General features: G+C 40.4%; 2 protein-coding genes across 5 annotated transcripts in view; one reads left to right on the top strand and one right to left on the bottom strand.

Annotated features, from left to right (window-relative positions):
- ACSS3 (acyl-CoA synthetase short chain family member 3) overlaps positions 1-20,610 on the top strand; it is a 106,173-nt gene extending 85,563 nt beyond the window's left edge. Inside the window, exons 16-17 of one of the 4 annotated variants that reach the window (XM_053942050.1) lie at positions 14,282-14,428; positions 20,549-20,610. In XM_053942050.1, the coding sequence (XP_053798025.1) occupies positions 14,282-14,428; positions 20,549-20,596 (195 nt within the window). In that variant the 3' untranslated portion in view covers positions 20,597-20,610. Of the gene's footprint in view, positions 1-14,281; positions 14,578-16,063; positions 16,160-20,548 lie in introns of those variants that run through there. The other 3 variants (XM_053942051.1, XM_053942049.1, XM_053942048.1) reach the window with 3 other exon arrangements.
- PPFIA2 (PTPRF interacting protein alpha 2) overlaps positions 1-25,671 on the bottom strand; it is a 317,236-nt gene that overhangs the window by 7,415 nt on the left and 284,150 nt on the right. The window contains exons 23-32 of the mRNA XM_053942047.1: positions 21,035-21,116; positions 16,113-16,313; positions 14,035-14,097; positions 12,614-12,643; positions 10,936-11,111; positions 9,995-10,092; positions 8,079-8,254; positions 7,915-7,983; positions 6,803-6,962; positions 5,245-5,337 (exon numbers count right to left, since the gene is read on the bottom strand). Of these exons, the coding sequence (XP_053798022.1) occupies positions 5,279-5,337; positions 6,803-6,962; positions 7,915-7,983; positions 8,079-8,254; positions 9,995-10,092; positions 10,936-11,111; positions 12,614-12,643; positions 14,035-14,097; positions 16,113-16,313; positions 21,035-21,116 (1,114 nt within the window). The 3' untranslated portion in view covers positions 5,245-5,278. The remainder of the gene's footprint in view (positions 1-5,244; positions 5,338-6,802; positions 6,963-7,914; positions 7,984-8,078; positions 8,255-9,994; positions 10,093-10,935; positions 11,112-12,613; positions 12,644-14,034; positions 14,098-16,112; positions 16,314-21,034; positions 21,117-25,671) is intronic.

Below are 25,671 nucleotides of genomic sequence, written 5' to 3'. Positions count from 1 at the left end.
GGGACCGGAAATTCCAATTTGGCTCCCCACTGCGACATGGCATCCCTCCCCCATAATGTAAATTTGCAGTCGATCACGAATGGACGTACTGAGGCCAGCAGCCCATTCGGACCCTGAATTTGGACAATGTTTTTGGATTGTCTTGCCGGCTGTGGCCCACCTAGTTCTAAGACTGGCGTGGCCACGCTTTGCAGCTCCCAGTGTGACAGCCACTTGTGTGGTGGGATGACTGTCACGTCTGCCCCTGTGTCCAACATCCCCTGTAGGTGTACAGATCGCCCCTCGCATTTGAGTTTGCACCATACGAGGGGTTTTTCCTCTCCCAACTTCCCAGCATAAAACACAGAGAGCTCCAGGTCATTGCACAGAGCACGAGGAATGGGAATTGCTTGTGCAATTACCTGGCCCTTAGGCAGGAAGGGGGGGGGTGGACACAGCGTGCTGCGAGATAGAAGAGCCTTGGATTGAGGGTGGAGATTACTGGAGGGACTTCTATCTCCAGTGGAGTGCTCTTTGTGTCCCCTACAACGAGGTACCTGCAATTTAAGAGATCTTCCTTTTTCCTGGTCTCACAGCGGCAGATGTGCGATAGAAGCTCTGCATCTGCTATGAAAAACTGCCAGTCCTGGAAACGGAAATGAACAGAGTCAGTGAGTCGGAGTCGATAAGGCTCCCGGTTGTCACTAGTTGAGAGGCAGCCGCTTACTGATGGTACTAGATGGTGCATTGCGGCTCCTCTTGCAGCACCGCGACTTGCCTCATTTTTGTCTGAACGTGCGGCAAGTGCGCGTTCATGGGTCAGTTTTTTTGGACCGCGGGGTTCCCATTCCCCCTCCCCCCTCCCGCACTCTGGGTAGCGCAGTCCCTAAAAGTGGGCATTGAGCCTGGGAGTGTCCCTCCTGATGGCAATGGTAACACCGGCGTGTGGATGGAAGTCGCTTCAGTGCTGGGTTCCTCGAAGGAGCAGCGGCTGAGGCAACTTGCTTGTCCTTTTTCTTTGGGGCCTCCTCCTCTTCCATCAGGTGCGCCTTCAGTGTACATTCCTTGATGATCTGGATGAGGGTTGGCGGTGGTGAGGCCGGTATTGACATGATGACTCTTTTGCACATGGCATTGGCATTCATGTGCACCACTTCTAGGATCATTCCTTCCCGGCGTTCAGGTACTTCTATGCGTCTCTCCACGGCTGCCCGGACCCGATCTACAAAATCTAACATAGGCTCCCCCACGGCTTGCTTGACTGCCGTGTAGGGTATCCCCGGATCCCTGGCGGGCATGCCCAGGAACGCACGCTCTGCTGCATTCCTGGACATGTCTTACACTGCTGTGGGAATTCCCCGAGCTTGCAGTTGCCCCTCACTCCATTCTCCCTCACCCACAAGATGGTCTAGGGTGATTTGCTCTTCCGCGAAATCCAGGCCATAAGGCCCCTCGTGGATTTCAGGAAGCAGGTCTGCCGCTAGCCTCTTCCACCTCCTCTCCCACAGGTCGTATTCAGAAGGGAGGAGCAGGCAGTTGAATAAACGCTTAAGGTCAGCCGGCACTACAGTTTTAGATGTTAAAGTGGCTTTTAGAATCCCTTTAAAAAAAGGACTTGTTCTGCCAAATTTTTGCAATGTCTTGCAGACCTCTTTGAGTGAATCGTAGGAGAGGGGTGTCCACACAGGGTTTTCCCCTCCCCTTGTGTAGGGGACTGGAGTGTGGATTGACTGCTTGACTTCATGGACCGGGCTCCGTTGCACCCCCCCTCCTCCCCCTCCCCCCACCCCAGGTCTCCAAGGAGCGGGAGGATGCGGGGGCGGAGCGCGAGGGAGAGGACGGACATGGCGGGGAGAATCCTCCTCCTCGGAAGGTGGGAAGGAGGCTACTGAGCCCTCCCGGGTGGGAGAGGGCGGGGCTGCCGACGCGGCAGGTAGAACATGCAAGGAGGGAACGCTTACGCCTACCCGAGGAGGGACAGGGGGAGGGGTGGTAACCTGATGCCTTGAGTGGGCAGTTCCCACGCCCACCGGGAAGCAGGAGGGGGTGGGGTCATAGGGAACAAAGGGAAGAAAGGGATTGTGGGAAGGGGAAGCCTTGCCATGTGGCCGCCCTCCATCTTGGGAAGACAAAGAGATCAACCACGTGGCCTCGGCCTCCTCAGGGGGACAAAGAAAGGGGTTTAAAGAAACAGAACTGCGCGGGGTAGCGCCAAAACTGGGATTTTCAACTGGGAAAAAGGGATTGAAGAAGGGGTTTAGGGTCGTGGCCTCAGCGAATCGACCGATCTCGCTAAGGCGGGGATGCCGGGGTGGCTTGGGGGAGCCAGGCGCACGGTCCACGTTTGTGGAGCTTCCCTGCGTCTCAGACTGACGGGGTGCCCCCCTCGCCCACCCAGGTTAGGGGAAGAAGGGGTAGGAGAAGGGGATGGGGAAACAGATTCAGAGGGAGTAACAGATTTTCTGGATGGTTCTTTCCTTTCCCCAACCGAGTTTCGTGCGGGGTCTGATTTTACTACATCTGTGATCAACAAATGGAATTTAGGGAAGCAGTCATCTATAGAGGGATCCCTACCGATCCCCTCTGCTAGCCTTTTTCCCACTTGCTCCCAAAATTCTGTTTTGCGCGTGTCCTCGGTAGACAAACGGGGGAAAGCAAAGAACAACCACCGGACAAATTTCTTCACTAAATTTTTTGGGTATCGGCCCTTCACCAAAAGGATTTCTTTAACTTGGGAATAAAATTCCTTTTGTTGGGCAGATAGCATGGTCCCCATGCTTCTTCCACCCAAACCACCTCACCCCTGGGGCAGTAAAAATGAAAAAAAAAAGCAAAAAAACGCAGGCAACTCCAGCGGCTGCCGTTCGTGCTGCGCGCCGCACCTCCCAACCTCGGGAACACAGCAGGCCCTCCACGTATTAGCTGGACACGTTTCCACGACTAATACTTACCAGACTGAAGTCTCTGCAAAGAAAAGCTGCCACCAGGGTCTGGGAGTCCCGGGAAGTGTCCTTTCTGCAGCCCTCTTGGCTGCGAAAGTTTGCACTTCCTGTCCCACGCAGGGACACACTGTCTGGTCCCTCGTGGGCGAAGGAGACTTCACTGACGTACTTTGGAGAGCCCCTGCTCTCGGTTTCCGTCCGTCACGGAGCTGTGGTCCGGCACGGACCGCTGCCCGCTCTGGCTTGGCGGCGGCGCTCCCCCCTTGGCGGCGGTGCGGCCCCTGGCCAGCGGCGGCGGCTCCTGGCGCTGTTCCTGGAGCTCCGCGGTGAACCTCCGTCCACGCGATCAGCTCAGCGCTGGCCTCGGCACCATGTTGGGGCGCCAATTGCGGCGTGGGTTTTCGCTCTCCCCGGCTCTTGGGAGCCCGGCTGTGGCGTAGCTTCCACGTGCTGCCGGGGTTTGCTGCCGCGGGTTCCCGGACACGGCTCCGTGTCCTGGGCACGTGGGCTGGCCAGCCTCTGTTACCGTGCGCTAGGGATCCGGCAGAGAGGTAAGGAGTTTGTCCATTTACTCCGTGCTTGGCAGGAACGGTTTATTGGTCACACATGGCGCAGTTCGATGGAAAGACGCGACCGCTCCCGGCACTCGCATGGGAGAAAATGGCGCCTGACTGCCGGCGGGATAGGGCTTTATGGAGGGGCGGGGCGAGAGGATCCACGGCCTGCCGCCCAATAGGGGCGGCTGCCGTGGCGGTGATGTCAGCAACAGCGACCAACCAGAGGACCCCGCAGGGGCGGGCACCGAGCCTTGGGCTGAGCGGGATTGTGCGTCTCGGGGTGGCCAGTACGGGGTTTCCCGGGGCCGGACGGCAGGGTGGTTACAGGAGCGGCACAGGGGTAAGAGCCGGCAGCAGGCAACATGGGGGCAGAAACCGCGGGGGGGAACAACACGGGGGAAACGCGGGATTACAGAACCCATTTTAACATAAATTAAAAACCCTAATCTAAACCCAAACTCCGGGATGCAACATTTGAACTTCTTGGTCATGCTTTATTGCTTCCAAAATTGCGATTCTGAAGCACAGAGGAGAAAAGGTTCATATCTCTGCCTACCACTTCTGTCACCACTGAACCTGTGAGAGTCCTGTCACTGACTTACTGATACAATACCATGCTCAAATCAATACATGCATACACATAAAAAGATTTCTATAGTTTATGTGTTTCATCATTGTGTTTGTAGAATCAGCTGCTAAACTTTGCTTTTTCAGAAAAACCAAACCAAAACCAACAAATAACCCAACCCCCCCAAGCTTATTTTTTCAGGGTTGGCTCAAAAAGTTCCCATTTTTACTAAGAGGAAGATTTTCTACTCTTGCAGTCTTTCAAAGATCTATGAAGTAAGGCTCATGTCATCAGGAGGATCCTGAGCAATCTACTTTTCCCACTGTTAACGTTTGCTATTCCTAAGTAATTTTTGAACCTACACAGAGTTAGTAAAATCTCGATGGTTGCAAGTCTGTCCCAGTTTTTGGAATCAAATAAAAACCAGCAACTTGCTTGCAGATCCTTGCATGTCCTGCCTACAATATCCAACAGCTATTGAAGCATGTTTGATGCCTGATGAGGTTTTGGTGATATTCAAATAATTTTTCCAGCTGCCTTGCAATTCCCCAAGTAAGTAAATGGAAACTGATTTACTGAGCAAATACTATCATAAAATGGTGCCATATTGATGTAACTACGCATCATGTGTCTATTTTTTCCAAAAGCTGGGATAAAATAGCAAACTGTATTTCCACAGAACTCAGGAAAAGTGACTCTGATATGCATAACCATACTCAAAAACTATATGGTGAAAAATGCAACATGAATTCCACTACTAAATTTGATCAAAAGTTGCATCTTTTCTTTGTCAATTCTGAATTATTTGAGAAGTTCAGGAATCTCTGTAATAGATAATTTTTCAAGATTTTCTGTATGGGTTAGTCTGTACAGCTACCTGATATTCTAAATTGAGCCATAGCTTTAATTAAAAAAAAAAAAAGTAAATCTCTTCTGCTTTACTTGTGTTGTCCCCATTCCAGCCCCTAGTAGAACTCTTCCAAGTTTTCATAAAATAAGTTCATTCCCTGTGCCTTCTCCCCAAAATATGGTTGGTAGCATCTTCTGGACTGAGCTTAAGACTGTTGTCATGACCAAATGACCATCCTAGCGAGTCCTTAGTTATGTCCTCTGCTCCATGCTGGTTCATGCTTGGATAATGTGGGGTGTAGTGCACAGTTATAAAGAGCATTCATGATGGCCTCTACAGAATACTCACAACAATTCAGTGCTGGCTTCTTTGCTAGGCCTTGTCAGCATGAGTATGTACGAACTGTTGAGCTGTCTAACCTCTGCAGTCGTGATGAAGCAACTGCAAATTGGGAAGGGGAAAAAAAAAAGGAAACAAGCCAGAGCCTCTTTAAAATCACCAGTAAAATATATCAGTCTGTTTACCACTGGAAAGGTGGTACAGTTTAAAACTCATTTTTGTCTTTATTTTGTTGTTAAGTCCTAATGCTCTTACCTATCATGCTGTTTAAATACTATTGCATTCTTACTGCTGGGAGATAGGAAGCAAAATCCTGGATGAAGATATAGGTCTTCAAAATTACTTTAAGTCGACACAGTTCAGTATACCCACTCAAGAATTAACTGTCTGGAAGACCTCAAGTAAATCACTAAATCTGCCTTTTGCCTTAGTTCCACATCTGTAAAATGGGAATATCATCTTCTACATCATACCATGATTAGAAGATGAAATCCATTAATGTTTATAAGGTTCTTATATACTACAGTAATGTGGGCTATGGAAATGCCATGGAAGCTAGGAGTTGATGGCATTCAGTGATGCAATCAGTAAATTATTCCATCTATAACTATAAAGTACTGTTTATAAGGTGAGAAACTTTAATGGAATTTAGATGGCTTTAATGGAATTTAGGTGGCAATACTATCATACCAAGTTCATTATCAAGTTACAGGATGTGATCTCTACTAGTCGCTACAAATTTGAGATAAGTCTATTTGTAGACTTAATCCTGTCATGATGAAATAAATGGCAGCATTTTAAATGGGATAGTCTGTGTACTAATATTTGTCAGAACGTCAGGCAGGTATACTTGGCTTTATCTTCCATATACCTGAAGAAATACTGTGATGGGATTTCTTTCCTCTGCCTGCTCTCTTACAATGATTTTAAAGTTTTACTTACTTTTTAATTATGATCTGCTTGTTAATTTTCCACTCATTTCTGAGTTAGTGCATCTTTTGGAAATCAAAAGATTTCCAGAGAAAATGAGAGTGGTATATAGTAACTCAATTAGTGCCTGAATTTCAGCATTTGCTAACTACTCATCTACTGGCAACTGTTAGAAACTTCAGTTATTTGGTGGTCAAGGCTAAGCTATTTAATTTGAAAGTAAGATAGGAAAATAAAGCCCTTTCTAATTGCATTCTCTAAAACATTCCACCTGCTAAAGAGGCTGATAGGATGCAAATTTGCATAGATATTATATTAAGTCTCAGTTGAAAGGTAGTAAATTAATTCCAGTCTTTCTGATTGTTTCCTTTAGAGCTATAGGATAGTGAGATGGCCATTTTTTTTTTTTTTTTTTATTTTAAATAAACACTGTCAGTCTGAAGCAAACCTGAAAAAAATCAATAATATGCCAAGTCAGTGCTTTTCCATTCCCTAATTCAACTCTTCCAGACTCGGTTCATCCTAGTTAAATGAACACAATTGCTGTGGTGCAAGACAGACATGCATTAAAAATCAACTTGGCATGCTAGGACGAGCCTTGTGCTTTCCAAGAGGAAGTACAGAAACGAGCTCGTACCGTCACTTGTCATCTTCCGCGACTGCCCAGATGTGGTGGTGAGCCGGAAGCCGGCCGGCAGCGTTTCCGACGCGCCCGGCATCATGCTGATCCCGTGAACCTCACGTGGGGGGAACTGCCGACGCCACGAGGGGCCGCGCCTGAAGTTCTTGTCATCGCTCTGTCAACACAGAGTTGTATTTGATAAGGCAAAATGAAGCTTTTTGATTAACTATCCTGCTGTGTGCTATCTCTACCGCTGCCAAATGTATTCCATAACAACTACCCTGCTCTGTTGCACTGCATCCAGTCACTGTAATGTGTTTGAGACATGCTTGTAGAAGTAAAAGCTTGAGAAATATTAAATGCTGGGGTGGAAAACTCTTCTTAAATCTTTGGCTCGATATAGTCAAGGATTAAGTATCAGCTAAAGTAGAACTTTCTTACACAGTGACAGAAAGTGATTTGTTACTGCATTAGGAGGCTTACAAAGTACTAAGAAAGGATTAAACACTCATATGCATGCACAGAAGTCATAGGCATCTGACATTTTCAGCAAATCCTTAAAAGTTTTATTTCTCCTTATGTGCAGAAGTCCAAGACTTAAACATTTTTGCACTGGACTCTTATGTTAAGATAAATAATTTCCATAGTTGGATTTAAGATTCCTCTTCCCAGATAAGTGCCCCAAATCACACTCTATTAATATTGATTAACTTTGAAGAACTTAGAAGAAAAAAAACCAATAAAGAACAAACTGAAAAATCTACTTTTTTTCTTTATTTTTAAAAAAGTTGTAAGTGTCCTAAAGAATAAATTGCACAGGCATCCCAGCCACACACATCCCCCACCACCTGCTCTGTCCAGCAAAACTTCCACTCCATTCTGCATGTCTCCTCTCTGGAAAATGTTCATCTTAAAGTAAGAGTGCAGTGTCAAATTTAGCATCTGAGATGACACAAATACGTAGCCAAGCTGAGGTTACTTGAAAAACCTTGATGGGTAGTCCTAATTTTTTTTTAAGCTGTAACTGACTCTTTAACAATGTGAAAATTAACATGTCTTCATGCATTGAACTGAATTTTAATGTTTTACTATGATATTTTATAAATACTGAAAATAAAATTAATTACTTCCTCAAGTCGTCTTTCAGTTCCTAGTGCTAAAAGGTTGTTGTATTCTCTCTCAAGGATCTGCCGTGCCTAGAGATACCAAAGTAAAAAAATTAAAATGGTTGAAGATGAATAAAAGGTAATAATGGGTACAGATTAACCAGAAGTAGCATAAGCAAGTTTACCTGTGTGTTTTGTGTTGGAATCTGTAATAATAAAGCTAAACTGCTGTAGTCAAAATTTTCATCCAGTGCTATAAGTGAACCATGTACACCACTTTCTAGAATATTGTTTGCATATTCTCGGAGGCCAATGGCTTGTATCCAGCGTATGACTCGATCATTGCTCCATACCAGCACATCTGTAAGGACATAACACCAGATCAGTCTCCTGATACCTTGAGAACTTCCAAATTGTACAGGTGCATGTGTGTAGCTGTGCATGCACTGTGGATGTCTTACTGCTTTATTTCACACATAAGGAATGCCAGTGCTATTCATATAGCTTTAGTACGTCCTATTCAAAAACTCTATGTGATGAATTATCTTCAAGTAATAATGTTTCCAAAGGAGAAGTCCCTGCTTCCAGAGGGGATCTCCATAATGCAATTCCTCCCACTTCCTATATATACCTTTTCAATTTGTAGGCAAGATTTTACAGTGCAAAGGCACTGGAGAAGTATCCATTCCTCAAGGCTTCACTTGTGAGTTTTGTATGAAACGTTTTGAGAGTTGTGTCAGCACCTATCACATACTAACATGCCATAAAGTAAACTATTAGTTCACAATTGTAGAGACAAACTATTTTTAGTACAGGAAGCTGGCAGTTCCTGAAGTCCATACCAACTATAAAGTTAAGGCAACAAAATGAGCTACAATCCTCATTTCTGAGGATTTGGCTACTCTGGAAAAGTATCCTGCCCTTCCTGTAAGATAAAAAAAAGTTACTTATACTGATCTTTAGAGTGGGAGACAAAGTACTGAGTTTTCTTTACTAAGTGATGAGGCTTATTACTGAACCTTTACAAGTCCAGCTGCTGTGGCTGTTCTGGGAGTAGGATTTCTCCATTGCCTGGCTGAGAGCATCTTGCTTTTTGGGAACAGGATCAGCTGAAACACAGTGGCAGGCAGAGACCAAATCCCACCTGGGACCATGAATAACTGACAGATGCACAACAAGGTGAAGGAGGCTATGAATTATTGCTCTTGTCCTAGCAGGAAGTAGCACTGAAGCCACAGCAGAATTTGAGACTAATATTCAATTCTCCTATGTCAGTCTCCAGCTAGACCCACTTGGGCTGACTGGCACTGATGCCTGCATGTCCAAGGCAAAGTCTTGGCATTAGTGCATGCCTTGAGCAAATGCACACTGTCACTGTAGCCCTTCAACTTTTTTTTTTTGGCCCTTCTAATAGCATTGTCCTTAAGAAGTGCTAACCGCTGTAGTCACTACAGCTGGAAAAGCTCAAAGGAATCAAAGGATTAATTTCTGATAGTGAAAAAAAACCCAGCCACCCTAATTGTTATATATAAAAAGAACCATGCGGTGAGCCTGCAACTGTTCTAGAGAGCTTTACACAGAAAAAAAATCTTCAGAATCAGCAGTGAAATAAGACCAGTTTTGTTAGGAACTATTCTTATGTACCAATCAACTGCCTCAGTGGTCAACCCTCCAAGCAGCATTTTCTGATACATTCTGACATAAAAAATCAAAGGCAAAGGTTTTCAAAAGCTGGGGCATAGTGTTAGGGTCCAGAGTGCTCCCATTTTTTAGTGTTGCTCCCAGCACATCCCCCTGAGCTGCACACTTTTTGGCTTCTGCTTCCGAGCCTGAAAGAGGTTCAGGTAAGATCCATATCCAAAATTCAATTTAGCAAAATGTATGTGTGAAACCACCATTCAGAATTGCAGCCCCAATTTAGCAAAGTACTTAACTGTGCCTATTTTAAGGAGATAGGATTTGTTCTGAAGAAAGATAGACTTCAGTTGGTTTTACTTAAAGCACATGCTTAAATGCTTTGCATAATGGCATGACAATGGGTTAACGGTGTCAAGCTTCAAAAGAAGAAACATTCCCAGTATTCATTCCCAGGAACTATCACCTTTTATTTCATGCTGACTCATTTCTCTTCGCTTTTCCAGTTCTTTTCTATCATAATTCAACCTCTTTAAACACATGATTCCATATTGCAAGCTTGTTCTGTTATTTAAAGAGAAACATTTACAGAGTTAATAAAGATAATTTTGAAGATGGGAACATATGTAGGATGTATTTCCTGCACTTCACATGAGGTGTTTCATAGTACCCATGTATGAAGTCTTGAGAACAGAGGGGAGAGCAAAACCAGTAAAAAAACTCCATAGACTTCAGGAATGAAATGGAAAAAAACAAAATGAGTATGTCTGAACAACTGTTTTAGCATAAGAAACCCAAAACATTAAAAGTAAAAGACCTGAAAAGGTCAGCCCTTGTGAGCCGTGAAATGTTTTGTCAAATCAGGCTTTTAAAAAGTGACAAATCAGACAGTATATTAAAAAGAAATCCACTTCTTGTCACATAAATCTTGTTCTCCCTTAAGTTTAAATGCCTTTATTTCCATATTTCCAAATAGGTTCCTAGCTATATCCCTCAGTAACCCAACAACTGTCAAATTGCTTGTATTGTTAACAGCTTTTATGTGCTACACACAATAGCTTTTCATTATTATGAGATCTCAGGGCCCTAGTCTAACACTTTCTGATACTTCACACCACTTAAATTATTACTGTTTCTGTATTGTCAAGAGTCTATTGATATAGTAATGGTTCCCTGCTCATTACAAAATTTATCTGTACGAGTATCTTGGTTTTTAGAGACATAATTGCAATGTGGTTGCTATTACTAAAGAAATCTCTCTCAATTCAGATTTCTAATAGTCAGCCCTCTCTTTTCTGTATGTGTTTCCACACCAAAACAACAGAAAGTGTTTTTATTCTGTTCAGAACTGAGCACTAGAGCAGACACATAAGCATTTTGATGGGTGTAGTCTTTATGCCAACATACCGATGAAAACTATCCACCATTTTTAGGTGCACACGCAGATCTTTCTTTGTCAGGTGGTCTAACATCCTTGCATCTACCAGGCATTCCATAAAATAACTTCGGTACTGAGGTAAACCCAGGCTGGGGAGCCATTCGTTACCTATCCATTCATGGTTCATATCACCATAAGCCAGGGTCTACAGAGAGAAGAAAATGGAAAGGGGGAAAAATTCTTGAGTGTTTTCAAGACTGCACCACAAATTGAAAACAAAATGTGTCTAAAAGAAAAAAATTATGTTAAAAAAATTATGTCTAAAAAAAATTTGTAATTCTGGTTTGGCTTTGTTTTAACACTGGAAGAGGGAGCCACTGTAAGATATTTGTTACAGATAGCAGTTTTGCCTGTTGTGTCTTGTTTTCTTATGTAATTTCTTTTTCAATTTTGAGTTTTAAATGCAAGCAGACTTGTTAAACAATCAAAATACGTGTGTTTAATAATCTTACTTGCTTTCAATTGACCTTCTAGAATATTTATGCCAGGCAAACCCTGAACTGTAAACTGGTAATACAAAAATGGCTCCAGATAATCCACTGAGGCTTGTTTCTGTTTGTGGCGAGAAGAATTTAATAAATAAAGTCTAATGATACTTCATGGCTACACACCTGAAGTCCTTTAGAGACTAAAAGTTAATTTCAGTGGTTTGGCACTCAGGCTTACATTTAAATGAGATATTTTCAGCTGTGAACAGTTTAAACCCAAATCCATCATATGTGGAGCTCAAGAAATTAATCAAGATAGGAGCAAACCAGGTTCCTCCTAGAAACTAATACTCAGGCTTCATTGTTCAGCTAATTCACTAGGGTGAGGAAGGGACTATATGAAAAAGCCATGCATATGGAGCTACTTTTATATGAGTTGCCTTATTAAGATGCAAAATAGATTTTTACATCTCACTGTTGTTAATTATTTTGTATTACAAAACAGAGGACAAGAATGGAGAACTAATAAATTGCAAGATTTACACTTCCACAACAGGATCATGCTCAGGATCATTGTCAAGCCCAACTGTCTGGTTTTGTTTTAATGTCCTAAACAAATGAGTAACACAATTAAAGCTGGATGGATATATTATCTGTGAGGGAAAATATACTCCCCTTACATCTAATTCTTGTGAGATTCTGAAGAGAAAAGGAATTTCATCAGTAAAAATAGCAAGATTGTGTAAGTGTGCATAAATTAGAGAATAAAAATTTAAAACGGGCAGTTCTAAATAAATAGTACAATAGTATTTGTAGACTGATAACTTGCGTGTGACTTATACAATTGTTCTAAAAAAAATCAGTGTAATTTTAGAAAAGTTAGCTCTCAAATTCATGGCACATTTAACTGTCCTATTTTGAAAAACGAGGAAAATGCTTACTCTCTAAAACTCTTAACACAGTTTTAGATGGGAAATAGGATATGTCTCTGGAATGTAATAATTTCTTTTGTGAAAAATATTCACAACATAGGTACCTATTTCAGCTTTACCTAAAAAACTGTCCAGAGAATATACTCTTTGAGAAGAACTCTAAAATATGTAAATCATAGTTCAATAATTGAGATACTGTCACAATATTATATTCCACTATGCATATTGATGCACCCAATTACATCATTATCAATTCCAGTTTAAAAATGTCACTTGAATGATCATACCTGAGCCCAACTGCCTTCTTCAGACTCTTTCTGTATTATCAGCAGGAAGCAATTAGTAAAGCAGGTAAAAGGAGAACAAAAATTAGTTATAAAAAGTTGTGATTTTCCTATGCATGTTAATGAAAATGAAAATATACACATTAAGTGCACGAATAAAATAACTCTGGCCAGTGGCAATGTCCTGGGCTAAGCTACCTAAAAAATTATAAGACCAAAACCATAAAATGTAGCTGAATTTTCAAGATAGAGAATCATTATATCTTGGTGATATTTTACAACATTATTTAAACACTCTTCACAGTTTCACAATTAAAACACAATTATTTACTAAAAAATTTGGGCATTAGGGATGTAGTTTTTTGTTTCTAGTTTGATTTTGAAACATTAACAATAAAAAATGTCTTCTTGAGAATTTATTGTAAAGGAGCTTTTTACGTAACATTTTTTTATGGAAAAAATATATTTTTCTGGCTGGCCAGTTAAACAGAATTGACTCTACATCTTGTTGGTTTGGTGCTGTTATATTTGCATTTATCTTTACCAACAATAAACTGGAAATGAGTTCAGTTTGAAAAAAAAATTATGAGAATTGGCTTCCTTACTACTAATGAGAAAACTTTAAGTACTATAACAAGCATAAACTTTAAAGAAATAATTTCCTTATTGCATCAAAATTTAGCTCCAGAACCTCTCCCACCATTTATGGATTGGGCTGACTATAAAGTTTGCCAAACTGCAGATCATTTTTTTCAGAGATCTCACTGGAACATTGTAACATGTTTCATAAGTACATTTATGGAGTTAAGATATAATATTAACAACCAAAACCTAAAATAACATATATTCCAAATTGGAAAAAAAAAAAAAAAAAAGGTCTTACTTCAATGTTATGGGAGAGGTTTGTCAAAAATCAATAAATAAATGACACTCTCCATGCACCTGAAATCAAAGATTATTTAATACCCAAGTATGGAGAAGAAAGACTCAGCATTAATGAAAACATGAAGTTGTTTAATGGACCATTTTCAAGCCTTTTCTTATTTCTTTATATGTCAGCAAATACAAAACATGATTTACAAGAAGCAGGAGTAAATTACAGGGGAAATGTTGCACCTGTAACCATGACAATTTCATTTCATTAAATGAGCTTTCACAGTGGCACTGAAACTATTATATATTCTAAAAGTCCAATACTGGTATTAGGGTCACACAATTTTTGTGATGGCAATACCATTTGTAAATTCTTTTGCTGAAAGATTACATAACTGTTCTTTAAATTCAATTTCCTTACTCCCTGCAGCTTTTTAATGGCATGCTTTGGGACACATCCTACAGAAGATATGACACCTGTATTAAAGCAGGATCAGGCCTATCCTCTTTTGAGCACTAAAATCATTTTAAGTTGAAGTGGAATGACTAACCGTTTTAGCTGGAGCAGCAAGATTTTCCATTTCTTCATGGGTCACCCAAACATTGCCTGAGGGCTACAGACAAGGCCCGAAGGAAGGCAGGTGTGGGATCCACATTAGGTAAGCAGAGGTAAAGAAGAAAGGCAGCAGCACTCTAAGTTATCAGCGCATCACCATCAGCACAACCACGTTCTTGCCTCTACAGAGCTGCAACTAGAGACAGCTTTAGACAAACTTGGTTTGTATGTTTCATTTGCAGCTTCTGAACAGATGTGATGGAGTATTACAACTAGAACTGATGGATGAAATCTGGCAGAGCACTGCCACAAAGGAAAGAATAATAATTAAAGCTGCATTTCATAAACAACTGGCAAATGCAACCTTTAGCTCACAGCTCTTTGCACAGGTAAGCTTCAGCTCCCAAAGATTTTCCAGCCTAAATATTCTGCACAAGTCACATGCCCATATTGTAATCTAAATAATTAATACTTCTCCCATGTTTCTGTAAATCAAAATATCATGATAATTCACTTCTAAAACTATTCCTCCTCATCCTATTGTTTTTCATCAAATGATTACTAGGACAATGAGGAGGGTCAGGGAGGGAGCATGTGCTATGTTTTTCGGAGACCTGAGATAAATTAACTCCTTTCCTGAGAAAGAGGGGAAGCAGAAAGACTGGAGACTCAGAAATTTATATTCAAGGGCAGAGCACCTTTGTGTGCACACAGTTACTCAGGCAGAATTAAAAAAACAAGGCAAAAGTATTCTCAATGTTTTTAGCTTGAACATAATATTCTCCCTTTATGCTTCATAAGTGTAAATGCTTTTATGCTTTGAAATATCCTCTTGTGATTTTAAAATAAAAATAATTTTGTGTAGTAATTCAAACATCATATTGAGTCATTACTACTTTACTTTATTAAAATCCATTACAATTCATAATATTACCATGGTAATGACTCACTTTCAGGGAAGAAAGTATCAGACAGTGAACTACAATGAATATGAGCAACATGAATATAAAAGGACAATCAATAGCAATATTATTGCTGTTGCCCAGTTACTTATATAGCTCACAAAGGTATCTGAATTCTAAATTCCACAAAAAGATTCTCCATAAATTCAATGAAGACAAAATATTAAAAAATATAAATATTATTAACATAATAATTATTACTGCCTTTCTAGTAGAAATCTGAGCTACACTACTTGAGTAGTAGTCTTTGTCCTTCACTTCTATGCCATGTTTGCCATCTGATCAAACCTCTTTTTTGTTAGTCTCCGTTGCTTCTTGCACTGCCATTACCATCAGTATTAAAACTTCCCTTTTGTTATCTTGTTTCTTTTTGTCCTCATCAGTTTAGCCTATTTTCCCTGCTTTTTGTATACAGCATATTCATTCTTACTCTGCCCTGATCTATTTCCTTGCTCTTTTTGATATATTCCCCCTTCTTTTCAGACTTGTATCCTGTGTATCTTTACATGCTTCTGTCCTTTCTGCCACCACTTTCTCTTCCTTCCTCACTGAATGCACAAGCTCCACTTCCACTTTCCAGATGCTCCCCTCACACTTCCAATCACTGCTTCTCTTAAAAGCATGAAGAACCTGAAGCCAGCTGACTTGTATTAGATAACATTTGAAAGGGTCAAAAAGGGAGAATGGAAACAAGACTCAAAAGGGCTGTGTTCCTACATGACCTCTCCCAAAACCTGCCTGCCCTCCACCCCAAAAAAAGAAATAGAGAACAATAAACAAAGAAGAGAAACACAATCTGATTAGGCTGGTACAGATGATTTGGCAAAAGGCAAAAATAAAGGCAAAATTACAAATAAGATGCTTGATACTGATTTGGATAACACCAAGGATAATCGAAACAATGACTTAAAAAAATAGTATCTGATAAAAGAAAAACATCAGCAATCAATAATCAAGCAAGTGATGAACAGGTAGTTCTGAGTCTTTATTAGACGGTTTTCACTGATTGTGAAGTGTGTGTTATCATAGAGCCACTCTTGTACTACAGAAGTTTTTCTGCAGACTCCTGTAGGTTGAAGTGGGAAGAAAAAGTTAGCTGAACAGGACTCACTGTTCTGGATGTTGGAGGTGCTGATGGACTTGTCAATGATACCATCTCCTGGATTGCTAATCGGAGTTTTAGGCGATGAAGAGGATTGCTGATTCCAATTTCTCTTTGAATCTCAGTATCAGACAAAGCAGACATGATAGCTCCACTCTTCACATTGGCGCGGCAGGCAGCGACATACCAGGCTGGCATCCCTAGCCAGAGCTGTCAAGAAAAAGGACATTTCATCCAAAGCACTGCTTCATCTCTCAAATGAAATTACAGTCATAAGAATATCCTGAGTTGGAAGGGGTTCATTAGCATAATCAAGTCCAACTCTTGGCTCTGCACAGAACAGCCTCAAGGATCACATCATGTGCCAAAAGCATTGTCCAAAAGCTTCTTAAACTGTCAGACTTGGTGTCATGACCACTAATAATCAATTAATTAATGACCAATAATAAACAATTAATTGTCAGGACACCTATCAGTCTGAATAAGCACGATAGCACACACAAATGAGTATGAATATCATAGTCGTTAATAAAAATTGTTTCAGAACCTTTGAAATTGCCATGATTTCATGTGAATTCTTTTTGCTTTTACTGTAATCAGAACTTTAAAGCAAGGCATGCTTTGAATTCTTTTTAGAGCTGTCTCCATCCTCAGGGCTACTCCTTTTCCAGGTTTTAATGACCAAGTACTGGCACAAGTCAGTGTTACTGCCTACCTGATAATCTTATGTACAGAAAATCATCTAAGAGGAATTAAATATTTTTTTCACTTTTGTACTAAAATGGCTTTCTCTTTTTTAACATGGTGTACTCAAGGGGCACAATCTTACATTTCTCAGCTTTTATCTTCTGAGTAGAAATTAACCAAGCCCAGTTCAAATAATCACCCTATCAAGGACAGACTTTACAGCAAATATAGGAACACTCCTGGAGAAGCTGGCAGCCCACGGCTTGGACAAGAGCACTCTTCGCTGGGTTAGGAACTGGCTGGATGGCCAGGTCCAGAGAGTGGTGGTGAACCAGTGGTGTCCCTCAGGGGTCTGTACTGGGACCAGTTCTGTTTAATATTTTTATAGACGATATGGATGAGGGCATTGAGTCCTTCATTAGTAAATTTGCAGACGACACTAAGCTGGGAGCTTGTGTTGATCTATTGGAAGGTAGGAGGACTCTGCAGAGAGACTTAGATCGGTTGGACGGATGGGCAGAGTCCAACAGCATGAAGTTTAATAAGTCTAAGTGCCGAGTTCTACATTTTGGCCACAAAAATTCCCTACAACGTTACAAACTGGGGACAGTGTGGCTGGACAGTGTTCAGGTGGAAAGGGACCTGGGGGTGCTGGTTGACAGCTGGTTGGATATGAGCCAGCAATGTGCCCTGGTGGCCAAGAAGGCCAATGGCATCCTGGCCTGCATTAGGAATAGTGTGACCAGCAGGAGTAGGGAGGTCATTCTTCCCCTGTATGCGGTGCTGGTGAGACCGCATCTTGAGTACTGTGTCCAGTTCTGGGCCCCTCAGTTTAGGAAGGACATTGAGATGCTTGAGCACATCCAGAGAAGGGCAACAAGGCTGTTGAGGGGCTTGGAACACAAGCCCTATGAGGAACGTTTGAAGGAACTGGGGTTGTTTAGCCTGGAGAAAAGGAGGCTTAGAGGTGACCTTATTGCTCGATACAACTTCCTAAAGGGAGGTTGTAGACAGGTGGGGGTCGGTCTCTTCTACTGGGCAGCAACTGACAGAACAAGAAGACACAGTCTCAAGCTATGTCAGGGGAGGTACAGGTTGGATATTAGGATAAAATTTTTCACCGAAAGAATAATAAAGCACTGGAATTGTCTTCCCAGAGAAGTGGTAGAATCACCATCTCTGGATGTGTTTAAAAAAAGACTGGACATGGCACTTGATGCTATAGGGTAGTTGAGGTGTTAGGGCATAGGTTGGACTTGATGATCTTGGAGGTCTCTTCCAACCTCATTATTCTGTGATTCTGTATGTTGTCCCATCCCAGCTAGGAATACTAGTTACAAGGTGCCACAAAATGTGAGCACAGCTCCATCACCTATGGATTTAGAAGATATGTACTTATATGCTTTTCCTCTCCTTATGTTAGTCTTACTAGCCCAGGCCAGGAACAACCCCTTTCTTCACTACTTGTTCTTTCCTTGTAAGAGGACCTACTGAGTGTGAATTATTCTTGTTTTTCTCAGCTTTCTCATCTTATGCTGTGTCATTAATACAACTGCCAGTGTCTACAGCTATTTTTTCCCAAAGGAGGTAATTTCATATCATGCATGTGGGGTTTTTAATCATGGTATGAAGTACATTATGCATAGCAAAGCCTGTAAGAAGAACATAACCAGTGAATGCCATAATCACTACGATATCAGGGATAACATAACAAAGACCTAGCTAGGTGCATCTCAAACAGACCATCAGAATTAGCTGATTCCATTGGTTGTCTTTGTTTTTTCGCTTAATAAAGGCTTACTAAAAGAGGACACAAGGTCAAGGAAATAAGGAAATTCACAAAAAAATCTGGAAAGCAGCAATGAATTGAAAGGATTTTCATTACATTTGACACAGCAGGGGGAAGAAGTGTGTGATTATTAAGAGGTTTATACTTTATCTAGGAGATATTTCCATAAAAGACAGCTGTTAGGTCACTTTTACATCACAGGGAAATCAGACTTGACTGTCAGGTTGCAAAAGGCTCAGTCAAGCTTTGAGTTCTGAAGTATCACAGAGATTGAGAAATTACTGCGTTGTTTGAATAAGTCCTTCCCACTGATGGAATTTGATACTACCCTCCATCGAATGCTAGTCTGAACCTCAAAAACATGATCTGATTCCAATGAACTGTTACAAAATACAAAGTTTCATGAAGGAAAAAACCAAAAAGCAAAACCCAAAAATTATGTAGATAACACCCATCTGCACCTAAATGGCCATGAGAAAACCATGCATAGCTTTAAAATTTATTTCATCACCTCATTTATTTTGACATTAATTTTTTTTCACACATGCACTTGAAAAGCAGAAATGCATAAACACTGCAGAAATAGATTAAAGTGTTTGCTGCTCATTAGGTAAATTATTTCTATAACAAAATAAGTAAATTCTTTAAAAAAATAACTCTCGAGCAGAAAATGATGTTAGATGAACAGTCTCCAAAAAGAGAACACAGAAATAATTCTAGACAGAGAAGTCAGATATCAAGATCAATATACTTTTGCAGAATTAAGAAAACACAAAATTCTTAAAATATTTCTCAACTATGTCTGTGCTACATACAAAAAACAAGAATAAATGCTAAGGCTGAAAAGCCCTGTAACATTTGAAAATTTCACAATATATGTCCTATTTTTGAGTCTTTTTCTCCTTTAATATTTACTTCTTTAGTTGAAGTGACACTATTTTTCTTTAGGAGAGTATGAAATGCACTGATACTCACTGAATAAACACACTACTCCTATCCTCATATATTTTTGCCATCAGTATTCAATCTGCACTGACTATTGTGACATAAACTTCCTGTTGAGCTCTCCTGTGCTGCTGTCATCATATTCCCCAAGAACTTCATAGATCCGGATTTCTCTTTACAGCCCCATTCTTAGACAGTGGGAAGCATATCCTATTTTTCAGAAAAGAATCAAGGGGGAAAAAAAAGTAAGGCTTAACTTGTCAAAAACTGCTTGAAACTGCAGATCTCCTTGAAAGACGAGGGTATTAGTATGCAAAAATTATAGACTTTTGTATGTTCATGTCTCCAACAAATCAGCCTTTACTGTAATACTAAATATTTCTGACTGATATAAATCCGGTTACAGTCATATGAAAAAGGAAAGTAGTGGCCGAATTAAGGATTGTTCCATATTAACAGATATTTTTTGGGAATTAGGATATAATCCTATTTTCCAAGGTCATATACAAATGCTTGTATTGACTTCCTGCAGTTTTCATTTTGTATTTTTCATTAGGTACCTTCAGCAATTCCAATGTGAAGCAGAAATTTTGTGGACGTTAGCTGCTTTCATTTCTCATCTTTCATTTATTCACTAGCATATTTCTGTCAAAGGTTTGGAGAGGGATCTCTTTTTTCCATTGAAGAGGAAAACTTTCCAAGGTCTAACTGATGATCAATGGATGATAGCTAGAGCAGGCAGGAGAAAAGTTGTGAATAGGTAGAGATGCTTGGTATAGTAAGGAATAGACTTGCTCCTTGAGCCAACAGAGTTTGTATCTGCAGTGAAGTGTTACAGCCTTGCCATGTAAAAGTGACTGTGGATTTGTATAAGAACATTCTTACTTTCTGCGGCCTTCTCCCCTCAGCATCTGTGGTTTTTTTTTAGTAGGTCCTTCACCTAAAACATTGATTACTTTGTCAAAATTGATGACAGCTTTGCTGAATGTTTCTTCTTCTTGATTTCCAAACCCCATTTATTTAGGTCCTCCAAATAAAGGACAGCTCTCTGCACATTGGATTTCAGATATGAAGGCACTGCCTGTCAAATCAGAGAGATTTCAACCTGGATCTCCTATGCTGCAGGTGGAAATAGTGGGAGGAATGCTTTTTTCCCCATTATAATTTTAAATGCAGAAAGCTACAATTACTTCACATTTATTTAAAATTAGCACATCATTCTACATATCATGTCTGTGTAGTTTCTAGACATTTAGAGACTGAGTAATTAAAGGATTTAAAAACTTTTGGGTTCAAGAACATTCTTCATCTTGCTGTGCAATTGTCTTACTTTTTTCAGCTCTAGTCTCTAATTTATACCATCCAGTGTCAAAACCCATGTAGTGCTGATGGCACAGTGCACAGGGGAGAGGAAGAGGCTGTAACAGTCTCTTTTAAGATTTGTAAGGGCAAGCACACAGAAGCAGTCTACAAACATGACTCACATTTTCAAGTTTTGGCCAACACTTACCTCTAGCCAGGCAACCACCGTTGGTCCATCCCACTGCGCAAAAGGCAAACCTTTTCTCCGAGCCTCTTCCAGAAGTTCATGTCTAAAAGTGGATCAAGAAATAGTAAATATGTGCAATTATGTTTTGGGACAAAAAGATGCAACTCTGCCTTTTTGTGAAGGGTAATAACAGTGAAACACAATGACAGGCATAGAAAAAGCACAGAACACACCAGTTAATAATACAGCTCTTTCTCCTGTTGAATGTACTCTCAATCTATTCCCAATTCTTCATTTTTTCTGACATCCTTTTAAACATCTAACATACAAAAGATGAGGTTTCTGTCTCTTCTTTAGCCAAAGCAATAAAAAAATCGGTATACCTATAATAAAGGGCTATAAAAATAGACGTTGGTGAAGAGAAAACTGAGGGACTCCTGAGACTAACTTAGCTCTGGTCTGGTAATGACTCAGTAAGGCCCAGAACTGGCAACTTCTAGACATGAACTAAGCATAGATGTAATGCAGCTGGATCTAAGAGGTGTTTTCTGCTTGAAACACTAAACCAGCTGTACCAGCTATGCACAGAGCTAGTGTCTATGCAGCACAGCTATTTTGTTCTTTAAATATCCCATCTCTGGCTATTTAAGAGTTGACTGTATCTTTGGTAGTTCCATGTTTGGATCTTTTAAATTATTGATTATATATAAAAGAATTTTATATGGTTTACTGATGTATATTTTTATAATTATAGAATTGATGTGATTTCTCAATTTTATATATATACTAGATATCTTTCTATTGAGTTGATCAAATACCAATCCAGCTCCTGTATCTGCAGTTTTTCTGGATTATAACTGGTGTATATGTAAAACATCATTCTCAAAGCCTAACTGATACTTTTAATATGGCTGCATTAAATATTTGGTATAGTTACGTATAAACTAGTCATCCAGACTACCAGGAAAATGCTCTATATTAAAAACATTCAGCTATTACACCAGACATTTCCACTGTGGTGGTGGTGTAGAAAAAGCAGTCCTTCAAATGTCTTTTTTTTCCTGGTATTTAACAGTGTGTTTTCAGCTACCTCCCACTGAGCAAAACGCAAAAGAATGCTCTCTGCAACAAGCTGTGGTGAAAAACAAATTAGACAAGGACTATGCTAATGTAGTATTAAAATTTGCTTACATTCCCAAATAACAAGAAAATCTTGGAATTATGGCTTCAAGTTTTTTCTGTCCTCTTTTATAACTACAGCCTTTGTGGTTCAGTAATCCCTTGACAATTTGTCACTGCTTTAGCAGCCTTTCAAATATGTGTACTATAAAATCACAGCAGATAAAAGCAATGGGGTGATCTTACTTGTAAGGAGGGGTCCTCTGGGGATTTTTGCATTGCCAAGGGGCCACACAGTGAATTTGGCTTCAGCAGAAAACAAAACTCAAATAAGAGAGAGACTTTGCATACAGGTTTAAATCCCTGTCTCTGAATATTTATAGAAAGCAAGCTGCTTTATTTTCTGAGTTTACGCTGTACTAATATGTAATATTACAAATACTTGACAGCATTACTGAAATTGATACAGCTTCTCCTCCCACACAGCCTTTGCAGCAGCCCTTTCCTTTGTCACTCAGACATCCCAAGCCACTGTGGAGCTATCCTTGATTTCTGTGAAAGCATAACCCTCAGTAAAACAAGAAGTCGCTCTCTGGGTACACAAACACCCTGTTACCTTCAGCAGCCGATGGGGATGCAGGAATGCCATATTCCCAGGAGATAAGTAGTGAATGCCTATGAAAGGTATTCACCTGTCTGCTTAGGAGAGCAGAATTAAGGCATGGCCACACTTGGCCATATCCCAGCTACCTGTGGATGAGGTATTTAGGTTGCAGCCTTCCCTCAGGGTTAGTTCTGCAGGTGCTACAGTGGTGCTGTACCTCCCTCAGATGCTACAACAGGACTGCAGGACTCCTGCTGCTACTGGGTCTGAGAGCTGGCATGGCTATCCTTTGGGACACACAAGGTTTCATGAATGCCCCTGCCTCACCTGGCCACTTTTGGTATCCCATGGCAGAGCATGGACTGCACAAAATCCTGTACAATGTGCTCCTTCCCTACAACCAGCCCAAGCCCGGGGAGCAGCCCCTTCTGCAGCTGGGAGTGCATCCCTGGAGGAACCTGATCACAGAGTTTCTCTTATCTGCAGTATTCTCTTAAATTATCCCAGCTGAAAGAGCAGGGCTGGTTAACATGTTAAGTAGAAAAGGAGATTGTGGCTTTGAGGGTCACTGGCCTTCTTTGTTTGTGTTGGTCTCCTGCTCCAAGCAGGAGAGCAGCAGCACGTGGACTACAAGGAGGTAGGAAGGAATTCTTGGCCTCTTGGATTTGGTGTTAAATCTCTGCATGGCTTTGAGAACTGAGATGCCTGAAGAAGAGGCACTGGCACTTTAAGGTCTCACTTCCATGAAAAACTCAGTTCCTTTATACTGGAATTACAAAGCACATCTTTCTAGGGAGCCTTCTGTGACTTTGCAACTTTAGTACCAGCCCAATGCTTGGTGTGGAGGCTTACAATTACTCCAGTGAATCTCAAACCAATACATTCTCTCAGAGCGGGAAAGCACTTCTGTTACTTCAGAAGTAGTTTGGCTCATAGAGCTAAAGGAAAATAGAGCTGTGGTTACTAATTTAAGCTCAAGAAAATGGGGACAGGCCAGAAATGAGATGCCATATATATATATATATATATAAAATGTGCTATAGCCAAAGCCTTAATTTGATAAACGTAATCCAAATGGTCTTTGCATGTAGAAGGAAATTGCTCTGAATTGAAAATACTCTTAGTATAAAGATGAAAATCCTGTACTCAGACATGCACATGAATCATAGCCATCATAAGGGTTGTGCATCACTCATTGATACAGAAGAATAGTAAAAGGACTTTTATAATATTTTCTTGCCTTAAAATGAATTTAATGCTTAAAAACTTATAATTTCTTCCTCAGATGATTCTTATGAACAGCACTGCAATATTAAATTTATTGAAATTATAATTTACTTTTGGAATATTAGTCTTTGACTACTTCTTAATAGAAACTAGGAAATCTGTGAAACCCAAACCTTCAAGCCTTCAAACCTGAACCTCTATAAGCCAAAACTAAACCCAGAATTTCTATTTTTTGACTAAGAGATAGATTCTTTAGTTGGAAGTCAGTGAAAACTCTAATGAATGGTGTGTTTTGGGTCTTTTTTGGTAATATGAACCAGCACTATAGAAAAAAAATCCACTCTTTCATTAAGTTAAAAGTATCATGTAGGAAAAAATATGCACTGTTTTGACCAATTGTGTAAATCACTTGAAAAATGAATCCAGCAACCTGCCTGTTTTGGAATAGAAAACAATATTTTAGAATGGACAGGATGTTGTCTACAGTTGTCCTTTTGGGACAATCACTGGCTTCCTGAAAACAGAAGAACCCCAAAGCAAAATATTGGTAACTGTAGTTCAATTTTCCTTGCAGAAACCTACAGTTGATCACAGGAGGAAGAAGGGACAAATACCGTAAAGCTTATCACTCCCTCTTCCCTTCATTACAAATACATGGTTTGGGGGATCATGAAAAGCATTTTACAGACAGTCAAATTTAGAAGGTTCTTTGCAGGGGAATGGGGGATTTTCCCCTCCTCAGACTTTGTCAGTAGAGTGCTCCATGTTACAATGTGTCCATTGGAGAGGAAGAAGGGAATTAAAATGCAATTATTTCCATGCTTGCTTAGGTTTTTGGCAGCATATGAAAACAAGATGATAAGGAAAAATTGACATTAATTAGGCATTACTAGAAATGATATTATTTTGCAGATGGGGGTTTAGACCACTTACTACCACTGGAATGAATTCCAAATTAAAGCCATATTTTAAAACATAACATTATTACTGGTAAAGAATAAAATCCTCTTCCTGGAGGTATTATGGGAGTAACTGGAATATGCTATTTAAAATATATCATTACTCTGAGACTGTTTTTTTTTAAGTCTGGAAATTTCATGAACATCAACTGTTTAACATCAATCCAAATTTGAGAAATACTTTGTGTGTTTTAGGGAGCACAACAGAAAATGACCTGTTTTCATATTTTTATTAAAGACAGTAAAGAAAAGTCACAGAATGTCAAGTTGTGTTATGAAGCTGTGTGTTGGAGAAGCAGAATTGCCTCTCTAGCACTGATTTCTGATTAATCCTCCCCAAAATGACTAGCTAAAGACACTGTTAACACTGAGCCATATGCCTCAGTGCTACTCATCCATGAGCCAGGTACAACTAACTGCCCAGATCAACCTAAAAGCCTGAGAGCACAACTGTTTCATAACATGGGGACTTCTGAATGCTTCAATAATCCCTTGGACAGGAGAAGTACATGGAAGCAATAGGAAGGCAGAAAAATGAGTGAAATTGTTACTATCCTGCAAATCTACTTCATACATATTCTCTCATACCAGGGAAATTCTAGCTCTGTATCAGCAGCTGTCATCAATTCATTGCATAAAGCCCAGTGAACTTTATTACAAACATGAATATTCTTTAAATAGAATTTGTGTAGGAAGTTAATGCTATCTTGACAAAGTGTGTCATTCAGTGGCATTCAATTTTCTTCATG

Source organism: Vidua chalybeata, chromosome 5 (assembly GCF_026979565.1).
Source record: "Vidua chalybeata isolate OUT-0048 chromosome 5, bVidCha1 merged haplotype, whole genome shotgun sequence".
Taxonomy (NCBI): Eukaryota; Metazoa; Chordata; class Aves; order Passeriformes; family Viduidae; genus Vidua; species Vidua chalybeata.
The sequence above is the reverse complement of the archived record's forward strand: the minus strand, read 5'-3'. Positions and strand labels throughout refer to the sequence as shown.